This window comes from Pseudorasbora parva, chromosome 23 (assembly GCF_024679245.1).
Source record: "Pseudorasbora parva isolate DD20220531a chromosome 23, ASM2467924v1, whole genome shotgun sequence".
In the NCBI taxonomy this organism is placed as follows: Eukaryota; Metazoa; Chordata; class Actinopteri; order Cypriniformes; family Gobionidae; genus Pseudorasbora; species Pseudorasbora parva.
Window position 1 is genome coordinate 14,099,024 of NC_090194.1, and position 17,522 is coordinate 14,116,545.

At 36.6% G+C, this 17,522-nt stretch overlaps 1 protein-coding gene across 1 annotated transcript; it reads right to left on the reverse strand.

Annotated features, from left to right (window-relative positions):
- Window positions 1–484: 484 nt before the first annotated feature.
- On the reverse strand, window positions 485–17,467 carry dhx29 (DEAH (Asp-Glu-Ala-His) box polypeptide 29). Its single transcript, XM_067433598.1, has 27 exons — window positions 17,157–17,467; window positions 16,827–16,900; window positions 15,669–15,782; window positions 15,441–15,570; window positions 15,216–15,358; window positions 14,934–15,074; window positions 14,730–14,856; window positions 14,464–14,619; window positions 13,502–13,673; window positions 13,284–13,404; window positions 12,593–13,195; window positions 11,061–11,204; window positions 10,803–10,979; window positions 10,556–10,696; window positions 9,975–10,119; window positions 9,680–9,800; window positions 9,056–9,140; window positions 8,591–8,679; window positions 8,371–8,499; window positions 7,598–7,673; window positions 6,142–6,366; window positions 5,235–5,371; window positions 5,061–5,151; window positions 3,161–3,478; window positions 1,068–1,199; window positions 802–898; window positions 485–658 (listed from the first exon to the last, which is right to left on the reverse strand). The coding sequence occupies exons 1-27, from the start codon at window positions 17,323–17,325 to the stop codon at window positions 603–605; spliced, it is 4,113 nt and encodes a 1,370-aa protein (XP_067289699.1). The 5' UTR covers window positions 17,326–17,467; the 3' UTR covers window positions 485–602.
- Window positions 17,468–17,522: the final 55 nt, after the last annotated feature.

Here is a 17,522-nt window from a genome sequence, read left to right on the forward strand (position 1 = left end):
CTAGAGTTCTTGTTTTCCTGCTGGAAAGAACTGTGCTGTTGATGGGTTTGTCAGGAAGTACACTAATGTAATTATTATTCATTTTTACAGGCTTTTAAAGCAGACGGATGTTCATGTGGAGCCTGAAAGCATTTAACTCAATTTCAACTTAAGAACCCAGGCTATAATTCATATACTGAGAGCTAATGATTTTTCTTCTGAATAATATTATTTGATTTTTGAAATATTCCGTCCTCAAAGTCCACTGTGTCCGTGACATTACCCAAGTTGAGTTTTATTGTCTACTATTTATGTATGATAACTATGGTCAGACTTGAGACATGAATCTTAACCACTTCACATAACTTGATATTGCATTCATGTCTATCAATAACAAAACAATTACATTACCACCACAAGATTGTTCATCTGCATTCTTACTGGTTAAAACACAACTCTTTCAGTCTTATGGTAATGGGGTTTAAACATACCACAAACATTTTGTTTGTCTTAAAATATTTTTATTCTAGTTTGGCAACATAATTTACAGTCTCACCCCTCAGTGAGATTTGTCAACATTTAATTCATAGTCAATCCATGGTTGAATACAAACAGGCACTTCCTCAGAGCATGCTTTCTGACTTGATCAGTTCTGTGATGATCTGTATGGTCTTCTCATCTGAAGAGGATAAAAATGAAAGACGGCATCATGTATGCGTTCACTACACAAAGACTTTTCGAAAAGGTACGCATATAAATATATACCGACTGAAGGTGATGGTGATTCATTTAATAACCAGTCGCTTATACGGTTAAAGTTACCTTCCAAATTCATTTTAGGGTTGGCCAATTTCCTCTCCAGGAGGGAGTCCATCAGCTTGCGAAGGTGTTTGAAGATCACGCCAATTCTGACTGGAGCCTGATGGGAATTAAAACAGGAAACCGAGATAATGGCTCTCTCATAGTTTGACAAACCCTTTTGTGATGCCTCAGTGCTCCTGCCAATGACGTGATCAATGCAAAGCAGGTAACCAGACAAGTGTGGATAACCAATGAACCAGGACATGCATACAAAACCTTTCCCTTACCTGGAAATAGATCCATCCATCCAGAGAGATGAGCCTCTCCCTGTGCTGCACGTCAATATCACCTCCAAACAGCAGCATTGATAAAGGAGAGATCAACGTAGTGTCTCTTAGAAACACCTTAGAGTATTTCACCTGTAGGCAAAATGTGAAAATTTGTGCTTAAAAATTTACAAATGAACAAAAGGGTCAATGACATATAAGAGTGTCTATAATAATGAAAAGAAACAGTCATTATAAAGAAAGAAAGTTCTTAGAAATATACTATTTCTATTTATGTTGATTTCATTTGGTTTTGAAAAACTTTTTAAAGAAACGTTTCAAATTTAGTGACACCATTTTTATTTCCAAAATGTTTATTACAATGAAAGTTTTTATTACAAATATCATGAATGATTAAATCCATAAATATCATTGTTTTTGAGGAGTCGCACCATATGACACTTTATTAATGCAAATATTAATAAGCAATTTGATTAAAAGATAATAATGATTTAAATACATCATTTGAAATCAAATATTTTTTTCTAAGAAATAATACAATATAATGGCAAGTTCTTTAAAGTTTTCCTTTTAAACATTTCTCGCTTTTTTATTTTATTTTTTACCTTGTGTCAAAACAAAACAAATGTTAAAATGATTCAATTGAATTTTTAATCCATCAATTAAAAACATGTCCATCATAGAAGAGGTGTATTCATTTGTACTTGAATACTGTTAAAAAGTTTGGGGTCAGTGACATTTTTATTTGGAAATTAATTTTATTAAGCAAGGATCCATAGATTTATTAGCCTGACAAGCCAGAACCACATCAAGATGTTTGGTCTGGAAACTCACCATTGACAGGGCTCAATCCGAGGGGCGGGATAAACGGTTGTCTTTCAAACTCCCTCTGCACGGAGTGCATGCAATTGGATAGCGCTTTAACCAACCAGAGCAACAAAGGTGAAGCAGAGCTCGTTGAAAGATTAAACTTTCGACATATCCGGTCGGCAAAACTCAGAACACATCTTCCCTTCTTAAGAAAGACTTCAGTGCCGTTTTTTGTTCTTTTCTCAGAGAAAAGCTTAACTCCAAGTCTTCCAGAGTCGCGGTCAAAGCTGATTCAAAAGACCGCCGTTCAACAGTTTCTGTTTTTACTACAAGCACGCGCAACTCTGCCGTCATTATGTTAAGCCCCGCCCACCGACTCTATACACGATGTGATTGGCCCGACAAGAGTTTGGCGTTTGCTAGATCACACTTGTGGGCAGATTAGATTTGCTGCCGCTCGGGTGGGTTTAGATTTTTAGGCTATTGATTGATTAAAAGTGAGAGTAAAGATATTTATAATATTACTATATATATATATATATATATATATATATATATATATATATATATATATATATATATATATATATATATATATATATATATATATTTCAAATAAATGCTGTTCTTTCTATTCATTCATTATTCATTCAAAAATATATCATGGTTTCCACAAAAATATGAAGCAGCTCATATTTTTCAGAACTGTTCAACATTTATAATAATAAGATCATTTCAGCATCAACTAGTATAGTGTTCAGCATCAGTGTAATATGATGAACATCAAATAAGCATATTAGAATGATTTCTGAAGGATCATGTGACTAAAGACTGGAGTAATGCTGCTGAAAATTCAGCTTTAATTTTTTGTAAGTCGCTTTGGATAAAAGCGTCCGCTAAATGATTAAATGTAAATGATTAAATGTAATCACAGGAATACATTACAATCTAAAATATATTACAATAGAAACCAGTTATTTTAAATTGTAATCATATTAAGCAGTATTACTGACCCCAAAGCTTTTCAATAATAGTGTAGTATAAGTAGCATTTTTAATGCATTTTCAAATAAATTAATACATCAACATCAGTTCACATTAGTTAAACAAGCAATAGTTATAGTAATGCTTGCCTCACTAATAAATCAAGATCATTTGATTGCCAAATAATAAAATACTAACAGAGTAAACCGTGTACTCGGATGTGAAAGACATGGGTATATTAAAAATAGATTCAAAAACACACAAATGTCAAAGTTATATATTAAAGCTAGCCCAACACACCTTTTCTTGGAAGAGCAGCCAACCATGGGTCTGCAGGAAGCGGTTGACGGAGGAGGGGTGAACATGGGCCTTCCCCTGAGCCGTCTCAACCACACAAACCACCCGGTCCTGAACGTCCACAGAGGGAGTGAAGAGGATACGGCCCACGCTGTCATACAGACCCGCCGTCAGCACGGCATTGAGAACAGACACGTCCTGCTTGGAGAGCGAGCCGAGGGCTTTCGGTTCAGAGCTGGGCCGAGAGCGAGGAGTCCGGCTGAGCTTGGAGGCTGTGAAACCGGCCTGCTCCACCATTCTAATGAGCTCATGCTTCACATCCTGAGAAGGAAGTTAAACACTAAATAATTATGTCAGTTTAATGCTTTGTCCACAGTTATTCAAAATTGCACTCCGAATTCATACATTTAGCTGAATACACCTCAATACACCTAAATTCATTCCATACATTTTGATATTTTTGTGATTTAAGGAGGTGTATCTATCTGGAGATTCTGAAAAATTCCAATTTTTATTTTAATATTATTACCATTTGGAAAAACGTTTTGCAATAAATCCAATTATTATTATTATTATGTGATAGAAAACCACAAAACAGGAAATAATAAATCACTCTCAAGGACCCCTGTAGGCCAAAAAACTGTTCTGATCTCAAATGTCAGCTGGAAATGTTAAGATTCATGATATTGTTTAAAAAAAAAAATGTTTTAAAGCTTGTTCACGCCAAGAACGATTACTACATTAGCGTCCACAACAGCTGTTTTCAATCGTTGCCATGTAAACAACAAAAAATGTAAATTTTAGCGATGGAACGCGTAAAAATGTATTACATTTTCAGCGTAGGTATTCTTTACAAAGTGACATCACCGGCCAACGTAGTTGTTTTCATGGATCATTTTGACAATGTTGTCTGTGCGCAAATACACGAAGGACCATTTTTCTGTTTTTAGTACATTGTTGTCATGTAAACGCACCCTAAACTAATTTTTTTTGGTAATTAAAATAAACCTGAAATTAAAAATATAAATATTAGATGAGGAGTTGAAGTACTAAATGACTAAAACTGAAATCTAAATAAATTAAAGCTATATAGAGATACTGGTAACACTACAACAAGGTCCCATAAAAGCCCAACTGTTCATTAGTAAGGTAATGTCAGCTCAATTTCGAATTACAGTAACAGATACAACTTTAGATTTAAATAATGGATTATTATAAATAATACTAAAATAACACTGGATGGTTACATCACAGAAACATTCATCTAAAATAAATGCCGATATAAATAATGTATGAACAAAATTTATGAAACCAACAAGAATGTTGGACACACTTTTACACCTTAAAGGAACACGCCGACTTTTGGGGACTTTAGTTTATTCACCGTATCCCCAGAGTTAGATTTGCCTGAAAATAGGCTAACTTCCGTCAACATAACCAACGTGACAACCTGCTTGCAAAAAGAGCATGCTGGGGACTATTTTCAGGCGCTGCATAATATCATTTTGCCTCTGCATCCATGGTACGCCACCAAAAAAAGTTCCCTGATCATGACACACGAATGAAAGCGTAGTTCCTGGAAAATCGCAACTTTTCATTTTCCATTTTTCTTAGTGCACAATGTAACTATACACATCACAACATGTAGGTGTTATTTTGTCACTTATTGAGCAGTAGGCTAGATGAAGCCGTTTACCTGAGGGACTACAGTGAATAAGCTAATGTCCCAAAAAGTCGACGTGTTCCTTTAAATGTTTAATTTAATTCACTTTATTTCAAATTCTATTGGCACACACGCATATAAACCGACATGTTCTAGCATATCAGACGTACATTTGTTAGATTATCATGACTCTACAAATGAATCGGCAAGTGTGTGTTAGGAGCTGTAAGAGGACGTCACCTCAATCGTCATGAGGGCGGTGCGATTCAGGAAGTGTCTCCTGCAGTAGGCCATCTCAGCACGCGTTCCCTCGCTCCGTGAACTCTTCCATCTGCGAATAAAACGGTAACTTCATTAAAATGATTACACTTCCTTTGTCTGTGAAATACTTTTTTGTTGATCATGTGTGATTACCCAAGGTAAGCATTGAAGATGGTCATGTGATCGGAGTTTGCGACTGCTAGAGCATTTTTAGCCAGGTTGGCCTCCTCCTTCCTGCTCATAGGAGTAGCAAACGGGGACTTCTCAGACATGGCCGCTGCAATGGTGGCCTGAAAAATAAGCGAAGAAACTTAAATGTACATTATGTTATATTATGTAGTTCTCAGTTTGGTTTTTGGACCCCATTGACTTTCACTGTATGGCTAAAATCAGTAAACTACTTAAAACTCCAAGACCATTTTTTGGGGATTTCCGCCTGAATTTGGCCTACCCAAATTGTAAAGCTTCCCATACACACATACAGTGGTCTAAGTTCAAAATGTTGGTGCCATTTTACAGGAAACCCTTTGAAGTTACATAAAACACTGCTAAAAGTGATAAACATGTAAGTATATGTTGTCATGTTTTTGATATAGTTACATATTTTTGACTTTTAGCAGTGTTTTATGTAACTTTAAAGGGTTTCCTATAAAATGACACCAACATTTTGAACCTAGACCACTGTATGTGTGTATGGAAGGCTTTTCAATTTGGGTAGGCCAAATGGCACCAGAGTAATTTAGTGTAAATACATTACTTTGTGTAAAACAAATGCCAAAGTGATGCATATCTCCAGAAAGTAGAGACTCAACGCTTTCAAATGGTACCATCATAGCTTCAGATGCTCATATGGCATCATAGCTACTCCACAGACATTTAAAATGGAAAGTATATACATGACGATGTCCTTCCTGACCCTGTACAGGGTCCATAATACTCTTTGTGTTAATAAAGAAAGTCATACAGGTTTGGAAACAGCATGATGGTAAGTAAATTATAATCCAATTTTCTTCTTTCTTTTTTTGTTAGAAGTGAATAACATGATAAAAAAAAAGCTCACAATGGGCTCCAGGCAGCCAAAGATGGCACCAAAGATGAGCATTTTGCCAATCTTGACATTGACAGGAAGTGCAGCCAAGTGATGGCCGAGCGGTGTTAGGGTGTGGCTATCTGGCTGACAGGCGTTGATCCTCCTCAGCAGACTGACAGCGTTACAGACGGCCTGCGGCTGAGGCGCATCGAGAGCTTGACACAGGAAATCCTCTGGAGAGCCATATTCACACTTCTGTTAACACAAAGAGGGACATGGCAGTGTTATTCATGAAGTTTTATGCTTTAAAAAAGTTGGGGTCAGTTTTTTAAAAACCTGTGTCACAACTGTCTTCAACATTGATAATAATAAAACAGTTGGTAATACTTTATTTTCAGGATCCACTTTAGATATTCTATTGATTATAAGTAACTTTACAACTACCTGTCAGCTACCAGTCATTATTAGTAGACACTGTATATTATCTGCTAACACTTTATTTTGATGCTTCCTTGACAGACATTTTACTGACTATAAGTAACTACGTCAACCAGTTCTACTAACCCTACCCCTAACAGTCTATTAATACTCAATGCTAATACTCAAGTGAGTGTAAGTTGATGTAGGTGCAAAATGACTTGTAGTCAACAGAATTTCTAAAGGGGACTGTTACGTTCCAAAGGTGGCTATAAGGGCCAAAATAAAAAAATAAAGTATAACCAAAATGTTTCTTGAGGATCAAATCAGTATAGAGGCACTGATGCCACTTTCCCACCGGATTACACTCCTTCGTTGGACCGAGTGGCAAAAGAGCCTGCTGCATGACTGGATTTAATAGGGGAAACTGCGAATACGTGAGTAAAACAAAAGAATATAAGTTTGAACTAAAGGTTGGACTCGATAAAGAGTTCCTTCAAACTTACCAAAGATCCAGTGATTCACAGATATTGACATGCAGCCAGGAATTGTGTTTCCTGACATTTATATTACCATACCTGATTTCGACGCCGGGGTTGGTTCACCCAAAAAGTAAATTGATGTCATTAATGACGTTCCACACCCGTAAGACCTCCGTTCATCTTCGGAACACAGTTTAAGATATTTTATATTTTATTTATATTTAATTGTTCAGATGTTTCTGTGAATTGCAGTGATCCATTTGCTTCTCTTTTCTGTAGCACTTGGCAGTCTGTAAATATACTCCTCATATTTCTTGTCAAATGTGTTTGTACAGCCAATCTCAAAGCTCTTTTCCGTTTTAGATTTTGTGATGTAGGTTGTGATGCTGCCACTCAGTGGGCGTAACCGCAATTACTCTGGCATACCCTCTATATTAGAAACATTTCTTGTTTAGATTATTGTAGATTGTAGTAATATTTCATAATATACTGCAGCTTTATTGTACTCTCAAGAAACATTAAGATATTTTAACAACAACAAACTTTTGAATGGTAGAGTAGATTAAAGAGAAAAACATGTGACTTAACATAATATGAAGGCAAAGCTCCTCCAAAGGCACTCTGAGAATCTCAGGGATAGAGTAGTCAATGAAGCTGTCAAATCTGTTGAAGGGAAAAACAAAGAACATGAGAATTTACTCACACGTGTGTGTTAAGACAGTTTATGCATTGTACAAAAAATGTGTACATAAATCAGAAAATAGAGATCTCACCATTTTATAAGATTTTGTTTAGTTTTGAGTTAAGTATTGAATAATATGAAGCTGTTTTTGCTTTGTGTCATCCAATAATACATTTCAGCAATAATCACTACATTTTGATATAAATGTACTTCTCATGTGATGAAATAAAATCAACTAAAATATCGTTGATATTGCCAACCAAAACAGGTCACTGATCTCTGAAAGGTTTAGTACTGTATGTGCCCCAACTTTAAAGTCAACATCAAATCAAAATAGGCAATTCTTGTTTATGTGATATTGCTGTATTTATTATAAATGATTATTCCATGCACAATATTGAATTCATGTGCCCTCATAATTTTTAATCAAATTAACTTCCCCTCCCCTTCTTGCAGCGACGACATCTCTTCTCTGATGACGCGTTTACCGGCGAGAGGGCGGGGCAACCTGTCACTCACATTAGATCCACCAATAGCAAACCACAACAATCCAATAAATTCTCCATGGACTAAATCAAGCCCCGCCCTATAGTGTTTCCTGTTCCCTCGATTATACATCACAATAGGGAAGAAAACACTATCCCAACATCTGTTTAAAACATCTCAGGGGTGTTGTACCTGAATTTGGGATAAAGGCGGAAACAGAAGCCCTCTCGAACACGTCCTGCTCTCCCCTGCCTCTGTAGGGCACTGGCTTTACTCACAAACATCTCCACCAGAGAGCTCATTTGGCTGCTTTCATGATACCTGAAACCAAAAACAGAAGACAACCACTAACATTCAAAACCATTCAACCATGTATAGATAGGTAATATTAGATATTTCTGCCCTGCCTCACCGATTTTCTTTTGTTTTTCCTGTGTCAATGACAAAGACCACATCAGGAATGGTGACGCCAGTCTCAGCAATGTTTGTGGACAGAACGATCTTAAAGAAAAATGAAGATTTGACAGTGGCGTAAAGTGACGGACTATGTACCGCAGAAATAGTAATTCATAGTTTTGTAGTAATTCATAATTCATCGGCACGGAGACCTGGAGGGCAAATGTTCATAGAACTGCAGCACAGGCCAGTCAATTTTCCATTTCAAAAGAAGGCTGTTTTGTTGCACTTGTCATCCATATACTAAGATCAAATTCAGTATATGGTCAATGGTTAATGGTTCTTTGAAAAACGCTTAGTGAGAAACTGCGCATTGTATTTATATTCTGGGTTAATCTGCTTGTTTTACCCTCCAGGTGGGTATTTTAATAAGGCTGTGACGTCACGTGAAAACCGTATAATGTGCTATTCTGAACAGTACCTTTCTCACTCCAGCAGGGGGTACTGTAAATGCAGAAGACTGGTCCTGAGATGACAGTGAGGAGTGGAGGGCGACCAGCTTGTATCTAGATGTTAACAAACATAAACACACGTATATAAACATATATATAAAAATACATTTTTGAAATGCCATCTACAGAAATGTGTATTTTATTGTATTTAGAGCATACCTCAGATATTACAGCGTATTTCTGAAGGATCATGTAACACTGAAAACTGGAGTAATGATGCTGAATATTCAGCTTTGACCACAGGAATAAATTACATTTTTACACAAAGAAAACATATTTTAGATTGTAATAATATCTCACAATATTACTGTTATTACTGTATTTTTTATCAAATAAATGCATCTTTGGTGAGCACGAGGCTTATTAAAAAAAAAAAAAAAAAGCATAAAAAAATTTATTAAACGGTACACAAAACATAAATTAAAGAGGCCATATTATGCCCCTTTCCAAAGTCTTGATTTGTTTTTTTGGCTCTACTTGAATAAGTTTTTATGCTTGAATGTTTTACATATTTGACATTGTGGCTGCACCTCTCTTCCCAGTCTGTCAGTAATGCTCTGTTTAGTTCCTGTCTCCGTTTAGGTTGGAGTTACCTGTTCTTTGAGCTGAACCTCTTGTCAGTGGTCAGTAGATCATGCAGCTGTTGAATATGAGCCAGGCCTGGGAGGAAGACCAGAACCGCACCATCCACATCACGAAACTGAGGTGATTTATCTTAGGAAAAGAACCAGAGGTACACCATTTATTCATAAAAAACATTTCACCATCTTTGAGGGAAATATGATTCATGCTTCCATCATTAAAAGCTAGTAATAATAAAGTATGCATCCTAATGAGGTGCATGCTCAGTAACTATATGTGTATACAGTATATGTGTTGTTATTTTACCAAGATATGCCAGCAGGTCTAATATCAGATCCATATTTATCTTGTTGGGGTTCATGTACTGCAGGGCGTGTCGCGTACGGCTGCTGAAGTGATCCAGCTCAGGGCCCAGATCCCAGCCTGAACCAGAGTCCCTCACAATCAGCTCCTGAACAGAATAGATGAACAAACATTTATAAGCTAACATATGCCTGCAATGGCACGCCGCATTCACATAATTTAGAATACTAGTTAAAGGTGCACTATGTAGTATTTTTGCAGTAAAATATCCAAAAACCACCAGGCCAGTGTTATATATTTTGTTCCGTTGACTTCTTACAATACCCCAAATGTTTCCAACTATTTGTAAATTGTGAGAAAATTGCTATTTTAACCAAGGAGCCGGGACGTCTGAGGGAGTTGCCTGTCAATTGCGTCATATCTGCGTTGCCCTCGGTTTCCGTTTTTATTTTGCAGAAACGCTTTACTCTTAGCAGTGTGAACAAGTGTCACAGCAGCCGCTGAGCGAACGCACAGTTACAACGAAAAATTACATAGTGTAGCTTTAAGACAGAGTGTATGTGAATTGGGATTCAACATCTCACCTGATGCAGAAGAGTCTTTCCTCCCTTCTGTGCGACACTAATGCTGACCTCGTCTTCCTCCTCCACAAACTTCTGACTGTAGTCCGAGTCCTGCTCCAGAACATAACCCGTCTCCTCCACGATATCCTCCAAGTGAAACACCTACCACCACAGTATTTTATGATTTCTATGATTTTATTTGGCATTTATAACAGAATAAATGAAGCATTATGTAAGTTGATAATTTTATAGATGTATTTAATCTTGCCTCCACAGGGAAAGTTCTGCCAGGTATGGTGACCACAGGACAGCGGTTGAAGTAGTTGGCAAACTTCTGGCAGTCGACTGTAGCGCTCATCAAGATCAAACGCAGATCTGCGCGCTTATGAACCACTTTTTTTAGTATGGTGAGGAGGAAATCTGACTGTACGCTGCGCTCGTGAACCTAAAATATTGAGACATAAGTTTTGGGTTATATGGTCCAGCCCTAAGTGTATTTATATCCCTAGATATATGCGAGCATGACCTCGTCCACGATGATGTGAGTCAGGGAGCTGAGGAGCTGGTCCTGCTGTAGTTTACGTAGAAGAACTCCAGTGGTGCAGTACAGCAGTCGTGTGGAGTCACCAGAGCGGTTCTCCATACGGATCTGGTATCCGCACAGTGAATTCTGGAATGCAAATATTCACAATACTGTTATCATGGTGTCTCTGCCATCGGGATAGTTCACCCCAAAATTAAATGTTTTTCCAAACATGTATGAGTTTCTTTCTTATGTTGAACACAAAAAATATATTTTAAAGAATGGTTGTAACAAAGCAGATAAAACAACCATTTACTACCATAGTAATTTTCCCCCTAATATGGTAGTGAATGGTTGGTCTATCTGCTTGGTTACAAACATTCTTCCAAATGAGGGTGAGTAAATGATGACAGAATTTTCATTTTTGGGTGAACTTACCCTTTAAGACACCTTTACTGGGGTTCTTTTGTTTCAAGTTCTTAGATATGGGTTTGAAATTCTGTTATACCATTTTTAGGAAAATTATTAAATTAACTCTAAAAATGTAATGTGGTGTTTTCCTTTCACTTTTAATACATGTGAGAGGATCTTAATCATGTTTTATTTTTATTTTTTTAAGTATTAAATATTTGTCAAGGTAAGATTTATTTTTTATTTCCAAATATCAGGAAGTAGTAATTCATGAATATACATTTTTTTGGGGAGTTGCACCACTTGACATCTCACAACCCAAAAAAATTCAAATGAACATATTTTTGTTGACAAATTGACCTTTGAAATAGTCATGTGGGTCGGCATGGGTCCTTCTCTATGATATTTCTGGTTTTCTGTTGTTTTTTTGTTGTTGTTGGTTGCACCACACGACTTAATTTGGCACACAAACATTTTTAAAATTTAAAATTTTATAAAGGAAAAAAATGTTGAAACAAAAGTTGGTAGCACTTTAATTTGGCGGGCAACATTAATTTGTATAAATATTAAGCAGTTTTGTTTAAATATTTTATATAAAAAATAAGAAGAAATAATACAAAATATTAATGCCAAAATAGTTAATAAAATTAGATTTTCAAGAATGTCATTCTCCTCACACCATGATCAACATCAATTTTAACTCAGAAATGACAAACATGCAAATCATAAAAGAGGTGTATTAATTTTAAATATATTTCTGAATAAATTAATTTTAAAAAATGAGCGTTGTCATTGACCCATTTAATGAAAGTATATTGACTCCTTAATTTGTGTTAATATTTATATTATTTATACTTGGCTAAATATTTCCATTTAAAAAAAGTCTATTTAGTTTAATGTCTAGTTTTCTAGTTTAAAAAAATAAAAAGTTTTAAGAAATTATAAAACTACTTTTGTTGAGCCTTAAATTGCTGTAACAATGAGTCTCTTGTGGGGTTTGAACCTAAAACTTTTTTGGTTACTGGCCCAAATGTTTGATTCCCATCACATACCTCCTGACCTATTATTAATGAACAACATTAAAAGCAAGTTCTTTAAAAAAAAAAAATATCCTGAGATCTAACCTTGCTTCCTGGTCCGTCCTCACTCCCTAGCTCCTGTGACACCCTGCTAGCCAGACTCGTGGCGGAAATCCTTCTGGGTTGTGTCACCACCACATTGCAAGGCTGCGCGGCCTCCCCAGAAGCCAGGAGCTCCTCCAGGATGAACTGAGGAATCTGTGTGCTCTTCCCACTTCCCGTTTCCCCGGCGATCACCAGCACACGGTGGCGCCGTAGAGCCTCCAGCACCTGCTCACGGTGCTGGAAAACAGGCAACTGCTCCCTCTCAGTCAACAGCCTGCGCGCCACAGCAGAGGCTCGTAGTTTGAGGAGCAGCTTCCGGGACGCCTCCTCCACCATGAGGCCTCCTCCACGCTGAGGCTCGTGGTCCTCCTGGATGTCCAGGTTCTCCCAGGAGTCTTCCGGTTCAGGGTCCTGGAGGCTTTCCTGAGGCTCAGACTGCAATTGGAGGGCCTGCTGCTGTTTGAGCCGAGTGAGCAGACGTGCGATGAACTGGTCACGTGGTTTGTTGATGGCGGAGCGGGTTTGCTCCTCCTCTTTTTGTTCGTCATCTCGCCACTCAAGCCACACGTCACGGTAGGTGGGCGGCAGCAGCTGATGCACCGACTAATGGAGATCAAAGGACAGATGACATGAATGAAATACATAAAGCAAGCATCTATATGCCTAATATGTGAACTGTTTTAAAACTCACCTGTCCTTTGATTAGTTTATAAAGGGCTAGCGTGGCTCCTAAGTGCTGGGCCTGCATGCCGTCTTCAGTTAGGATACTGGGACACACCTCCAAAACGTCATTAGGCCTCTGAACCCGCACTCTGACATCAAGGACAAATAACCAGACAGTCAAATCGGCATTCAGTACACACGCAGAAACAAAAGATTCAAGATTCAATCAATTTTAACACAACATACTTGCATTTCCAATATCTCCCGACTGCAACTTTCGCGAAGGATGGTGGAGGGCTTTTCGGGAGGTTTTTCCTACACCAATCAATCAAAAACTGTTTAGGCGACTTGCCAGTCCAGCTCCTTGATGTGTAATCAAAGTTTCGGATGTCTTTGGGCTCCTTCTGCTTTTTCTCCACTAGAGCATCAACAATGAGAAATGATGGGGTTAAAAATCAGGGATGCAAAAAAAGACATTAATATCTGGCAATGAACCTAGGTATCACCAAGTCATAAGCATAGCATTGTATAAAATAAAATAATAAAATTTAAAAAAGACAAAAATTATGACATGGCATAAAACAAAACAACACAACAAAATGAAATAACAGAATGAAGTTCAAATAAATTAAATGAGATAATTAAAAAAAGAACATTATGAACAATATAATGAAATACATTTAAATATAAGTAACAACATTATAGAAAGGAAATAATCACAAAATAAACTGAATAAAGCAATAACATAAAAATGAAAATGTAAAATATAAAAATGACAAATACAATAAAATAATAAAATATAAATAGTGCTGTCAAAACTATGAATCGCATTCAAAATAATATGTGTAATGTGTATAATTATTATGCATATATAAATACATATACATTTATGTATGCATTTAAAAAATATATCAAATATTAATATAATTATAATTTAAATATGTACACAGTACACGTATTTATTATGTAAACACAAACTGTTATATTGAATGCAATTAATCGATTTGACAGCACTTGATATAAAACAACATAAAACAAAACAAAATCACGTAAAATACCATAAAAAAAAACATAAAATAACAACATAAAACAACAGACTAAACAGAATACAATAAGATAACGCACACACAATAAAACACACCACAAAACAAACAAAAAAATACTAAATAAATATACATTAAACTATATAAATCAATTAAGTCTCTTACTTTTTTCTGCTGGTGGTGTGTCTGTTTGCTCAAAGAGGTTGAAGTTGAGTTCATCCTTGCCATCAGTGAGTGTAACTGGCTTCTTTTCCTCTTTAGGAGTGTCTTTAACTTTGATAGCTGAATTAAACATTGGATGACACTCCAAATACTTCATTTCTGTAATGTAAACAAACGCTATTAAGTAACAAATTCATAGTAACCCTTCCTCACATTCTTTACAATGAACGAATACCCGTGAAGATAGTGAACACTGCAGGCACAGAGACCTTGCTGGATGACTCTGATCCGATCCTGTGCTGTCCTCTGCCCTGCTTTGTCTTTCTTGGCTTTTGCTCCTGCGGCCATGTCCTTCGCATCATACAGCTGCGCGCTCAGCAGCAGGTATCTCTCGTTCTGCAGGAAGAGTGCGTGAGTTTATGGGAAGCTGCAGGCGTAATAGCGGCATATTATGGGAACTGAGTAAAACTCACAGGATCGAACTTCTCCTCCAACTCTGGGTTGTAAACACTTGTGTCCGTGTTTTCATCTTCTTCGCTGCTCTGATCTTCAGATTGTTCGGCGTAGCGCAGTATCCACTCCTTCATACTGCCACCACCATCTTTTACAGGAGTCTGCCATCAAATTAAATGTTTCTGACTCTCAAAAGATGAAAGTGCTCCATTTATGCTTTTTTGGATATTACTTTGTCATGTAGCATGTAAAATAGCTGTTTGTGAATGTAAAGGTCCTCATAGAATGTCACTTTGACCCACCTTTGCCTTAGGTTTCTCCTCCTCTTTGGGTGCTTCCTTATTGATCACCGGCTGTTTCTTGTCCTCTTTAGGAGGTTGGAACTTAGCGCGAGTCTTCTGGTTCTCCTCCTGCATCTTTTGGCTGAATCCCTCCGGTAGCTCATCTTTATTCAAGGAAAATTAAAACAATGGTTTAGGTTTGAGGAGCAGAACTTGAAGTTTAAGACTGCAATCCAAAGCTTTTACCATCTCTGAGATTCAGACAGAGCCAGTCGAGAGCTGAGTGCAGATCGCCTCCATACAGCACACTGCTCTTCATGGCCTCCTCGATGTGCTCCGTCTTAAACTGGAACTTCTGCAAGGCTGTGTACAAATCCTGCCAAACAATATATGATAGATGTTCATTTAAAATTCATAGATAATAAATCATATTCTATATTTTTTGTCATTTTGGGGAAAAAGGAAAATAATTACCAGCAACTTTTTGGAGGTGAGTCTCCCAGATATTGTTCCTTTATCAGCATGTTCTTGCCTGTAATCATTGATCAACTTGATCACCTTCCTTTCCAGTTCTGGATGGATGACAACCTTCAAGACATGCAAAAAACAGACTGATAATATCAATAACCGGCACTGATGTTTACACTAACATTTTATGCTTATTCTCACCAAAGCTGCATTTATTTGATCAGAAATACAGTAAAACTAATATCATGAATATTATTACAATTTAAAACAACTGTTTTCTATAATATATTTGAAAATGTAATTTATTCCTGTGATCAAAGCTGAATTTTCAGCATCATTACTCGTCTTCAGTGTCACATGATCCTTCAGAAATCATTGTAATATTCTCATTTGATGTTCATGAAACATTTGTATTATTATTATCAATGTTGAAAACAGTTGTGCTGCTTCATATTTTTGTGGAAACCACGATACATTTTTTAAAGAATTTTGTTTGGTAAATAAAAAGAACAGCATTTATTTGAAATAGAAATTTTTAGTAACATTATAAATGTCTTTATGTCATTTTAAAGCATCCTTGGTGAAAAACATCTGTCTGCAGAATCCATCTATGCAGGTCAATTGTAAATGTTCAGATCTAATATGATTTCTGACCTGTAAGGTGGCCAGAATAATAATCATACACTGTTTGTTAATAGGCCAGAGGAGAACTGGCACCCTGTTGAGAACTGGCACAAACTGGAGTCTGTTTTTTCCCAAGGTTTATTTTCTCCATCATGCCCTGGTGGAGTTTTTGGTTCCTTGCAAATGTCACCTTTGGCTTGGCTTGCTCAGTTGGGGCCACTAAAATTATGATTTAAGTTATTCAACTAAATATACAATTAAAATAAATGTATTAGGTCTTATTTAATTCTATAAACTATAATACTGATTTGCAACATTTCGCTATATGATTAATTAAAATAAGCTGATATAACATATCAGAACGACTGTATAGCCAAATCAAATTTTGTTGCAATATTGTCCTGTTTAACACTGTGAAGCTGCTTTGAAACGATCATCATTGTAAAATCACTATATAAATAAAGTTGATTGATTGATGTTATTTTTTTAGACTGGGTAGGTTTTTAGCTTATAAACATGAACTATGAATGTAAGACTTACCTTCAGGATTGATTTATCAGACACACCACCTGTGTCCGTTTGTGCATTAGTGTTTAGACTATATGTTTTGGGAGCTACAAGAAAAAAAAGGAACACATATTAAAGGCATTTGATGACCAACTCTCATTTGAGTCAGTGAAACAATTTAACAGACACTTACTGTAAATAATAATAAGTCTTATTGATTATTGCATCACACTGTACATCTGCATTCAAATAGCTAGAAATGTTTTTATTTATTTATATTGTCATATTTAATTACATGCTTGTGAATGTCTCTATGAATCAAACTCCTCACTGTGCAGTGCAACTTTTGAAAGGACGCCTGACCTCTGGGTTTGTTTTCCTTTGAGGCTGATTTCTCATTATTTGGTCTCTGTTGGTGTTTTTTGCCTGTGGATTCAGATGCTGCATTGGTCGCGTTCACAGCAACAGCAGCAGCAGCAACCGGCTGCACACTCGTGGGAACTGCTGCCGACTTCTTTTTCTTCCCACCCATCGCGAAAATAATCAGTTCAAGTGTTTTGTTACTGGTCAGTACACAAAATTATCAACATTTCTATAAACACAAATCCTATAGCTAGAAAATGTTCAAGAAGACTGCGCTGACAGCCAAGCTAAGCCAACTCAATGAGAGTCTATGAAGGCCGAAACTACAGAAGCTACTTTCAAAATAAAAGTTCACTTTAAAAAAAA

Coding starts and splice junctions, on each gene's coding strand:
- dhx29 (XM_067433598.1), bottom strand. CDS start 17,325: ATGGGTGGGAAGAAAAAGAAGTCGGCAGCAGTTCCCACGAGTGTGCAG. Junction 16,901..17,156: donor AAAGGAAAACAAACCCAGAG/GTCAGGCGTCCT, acceptor TTTTTCTTGTAG/CTCCCAAAACATATAGTCTA. Junction 13,405..13,501: donor GGGAGATATTGGAAATGCAA/GTATGTTGTGTT, acceptor CCTTGATGTCAG/AGTGCGGGTTCAGAGGCCTA.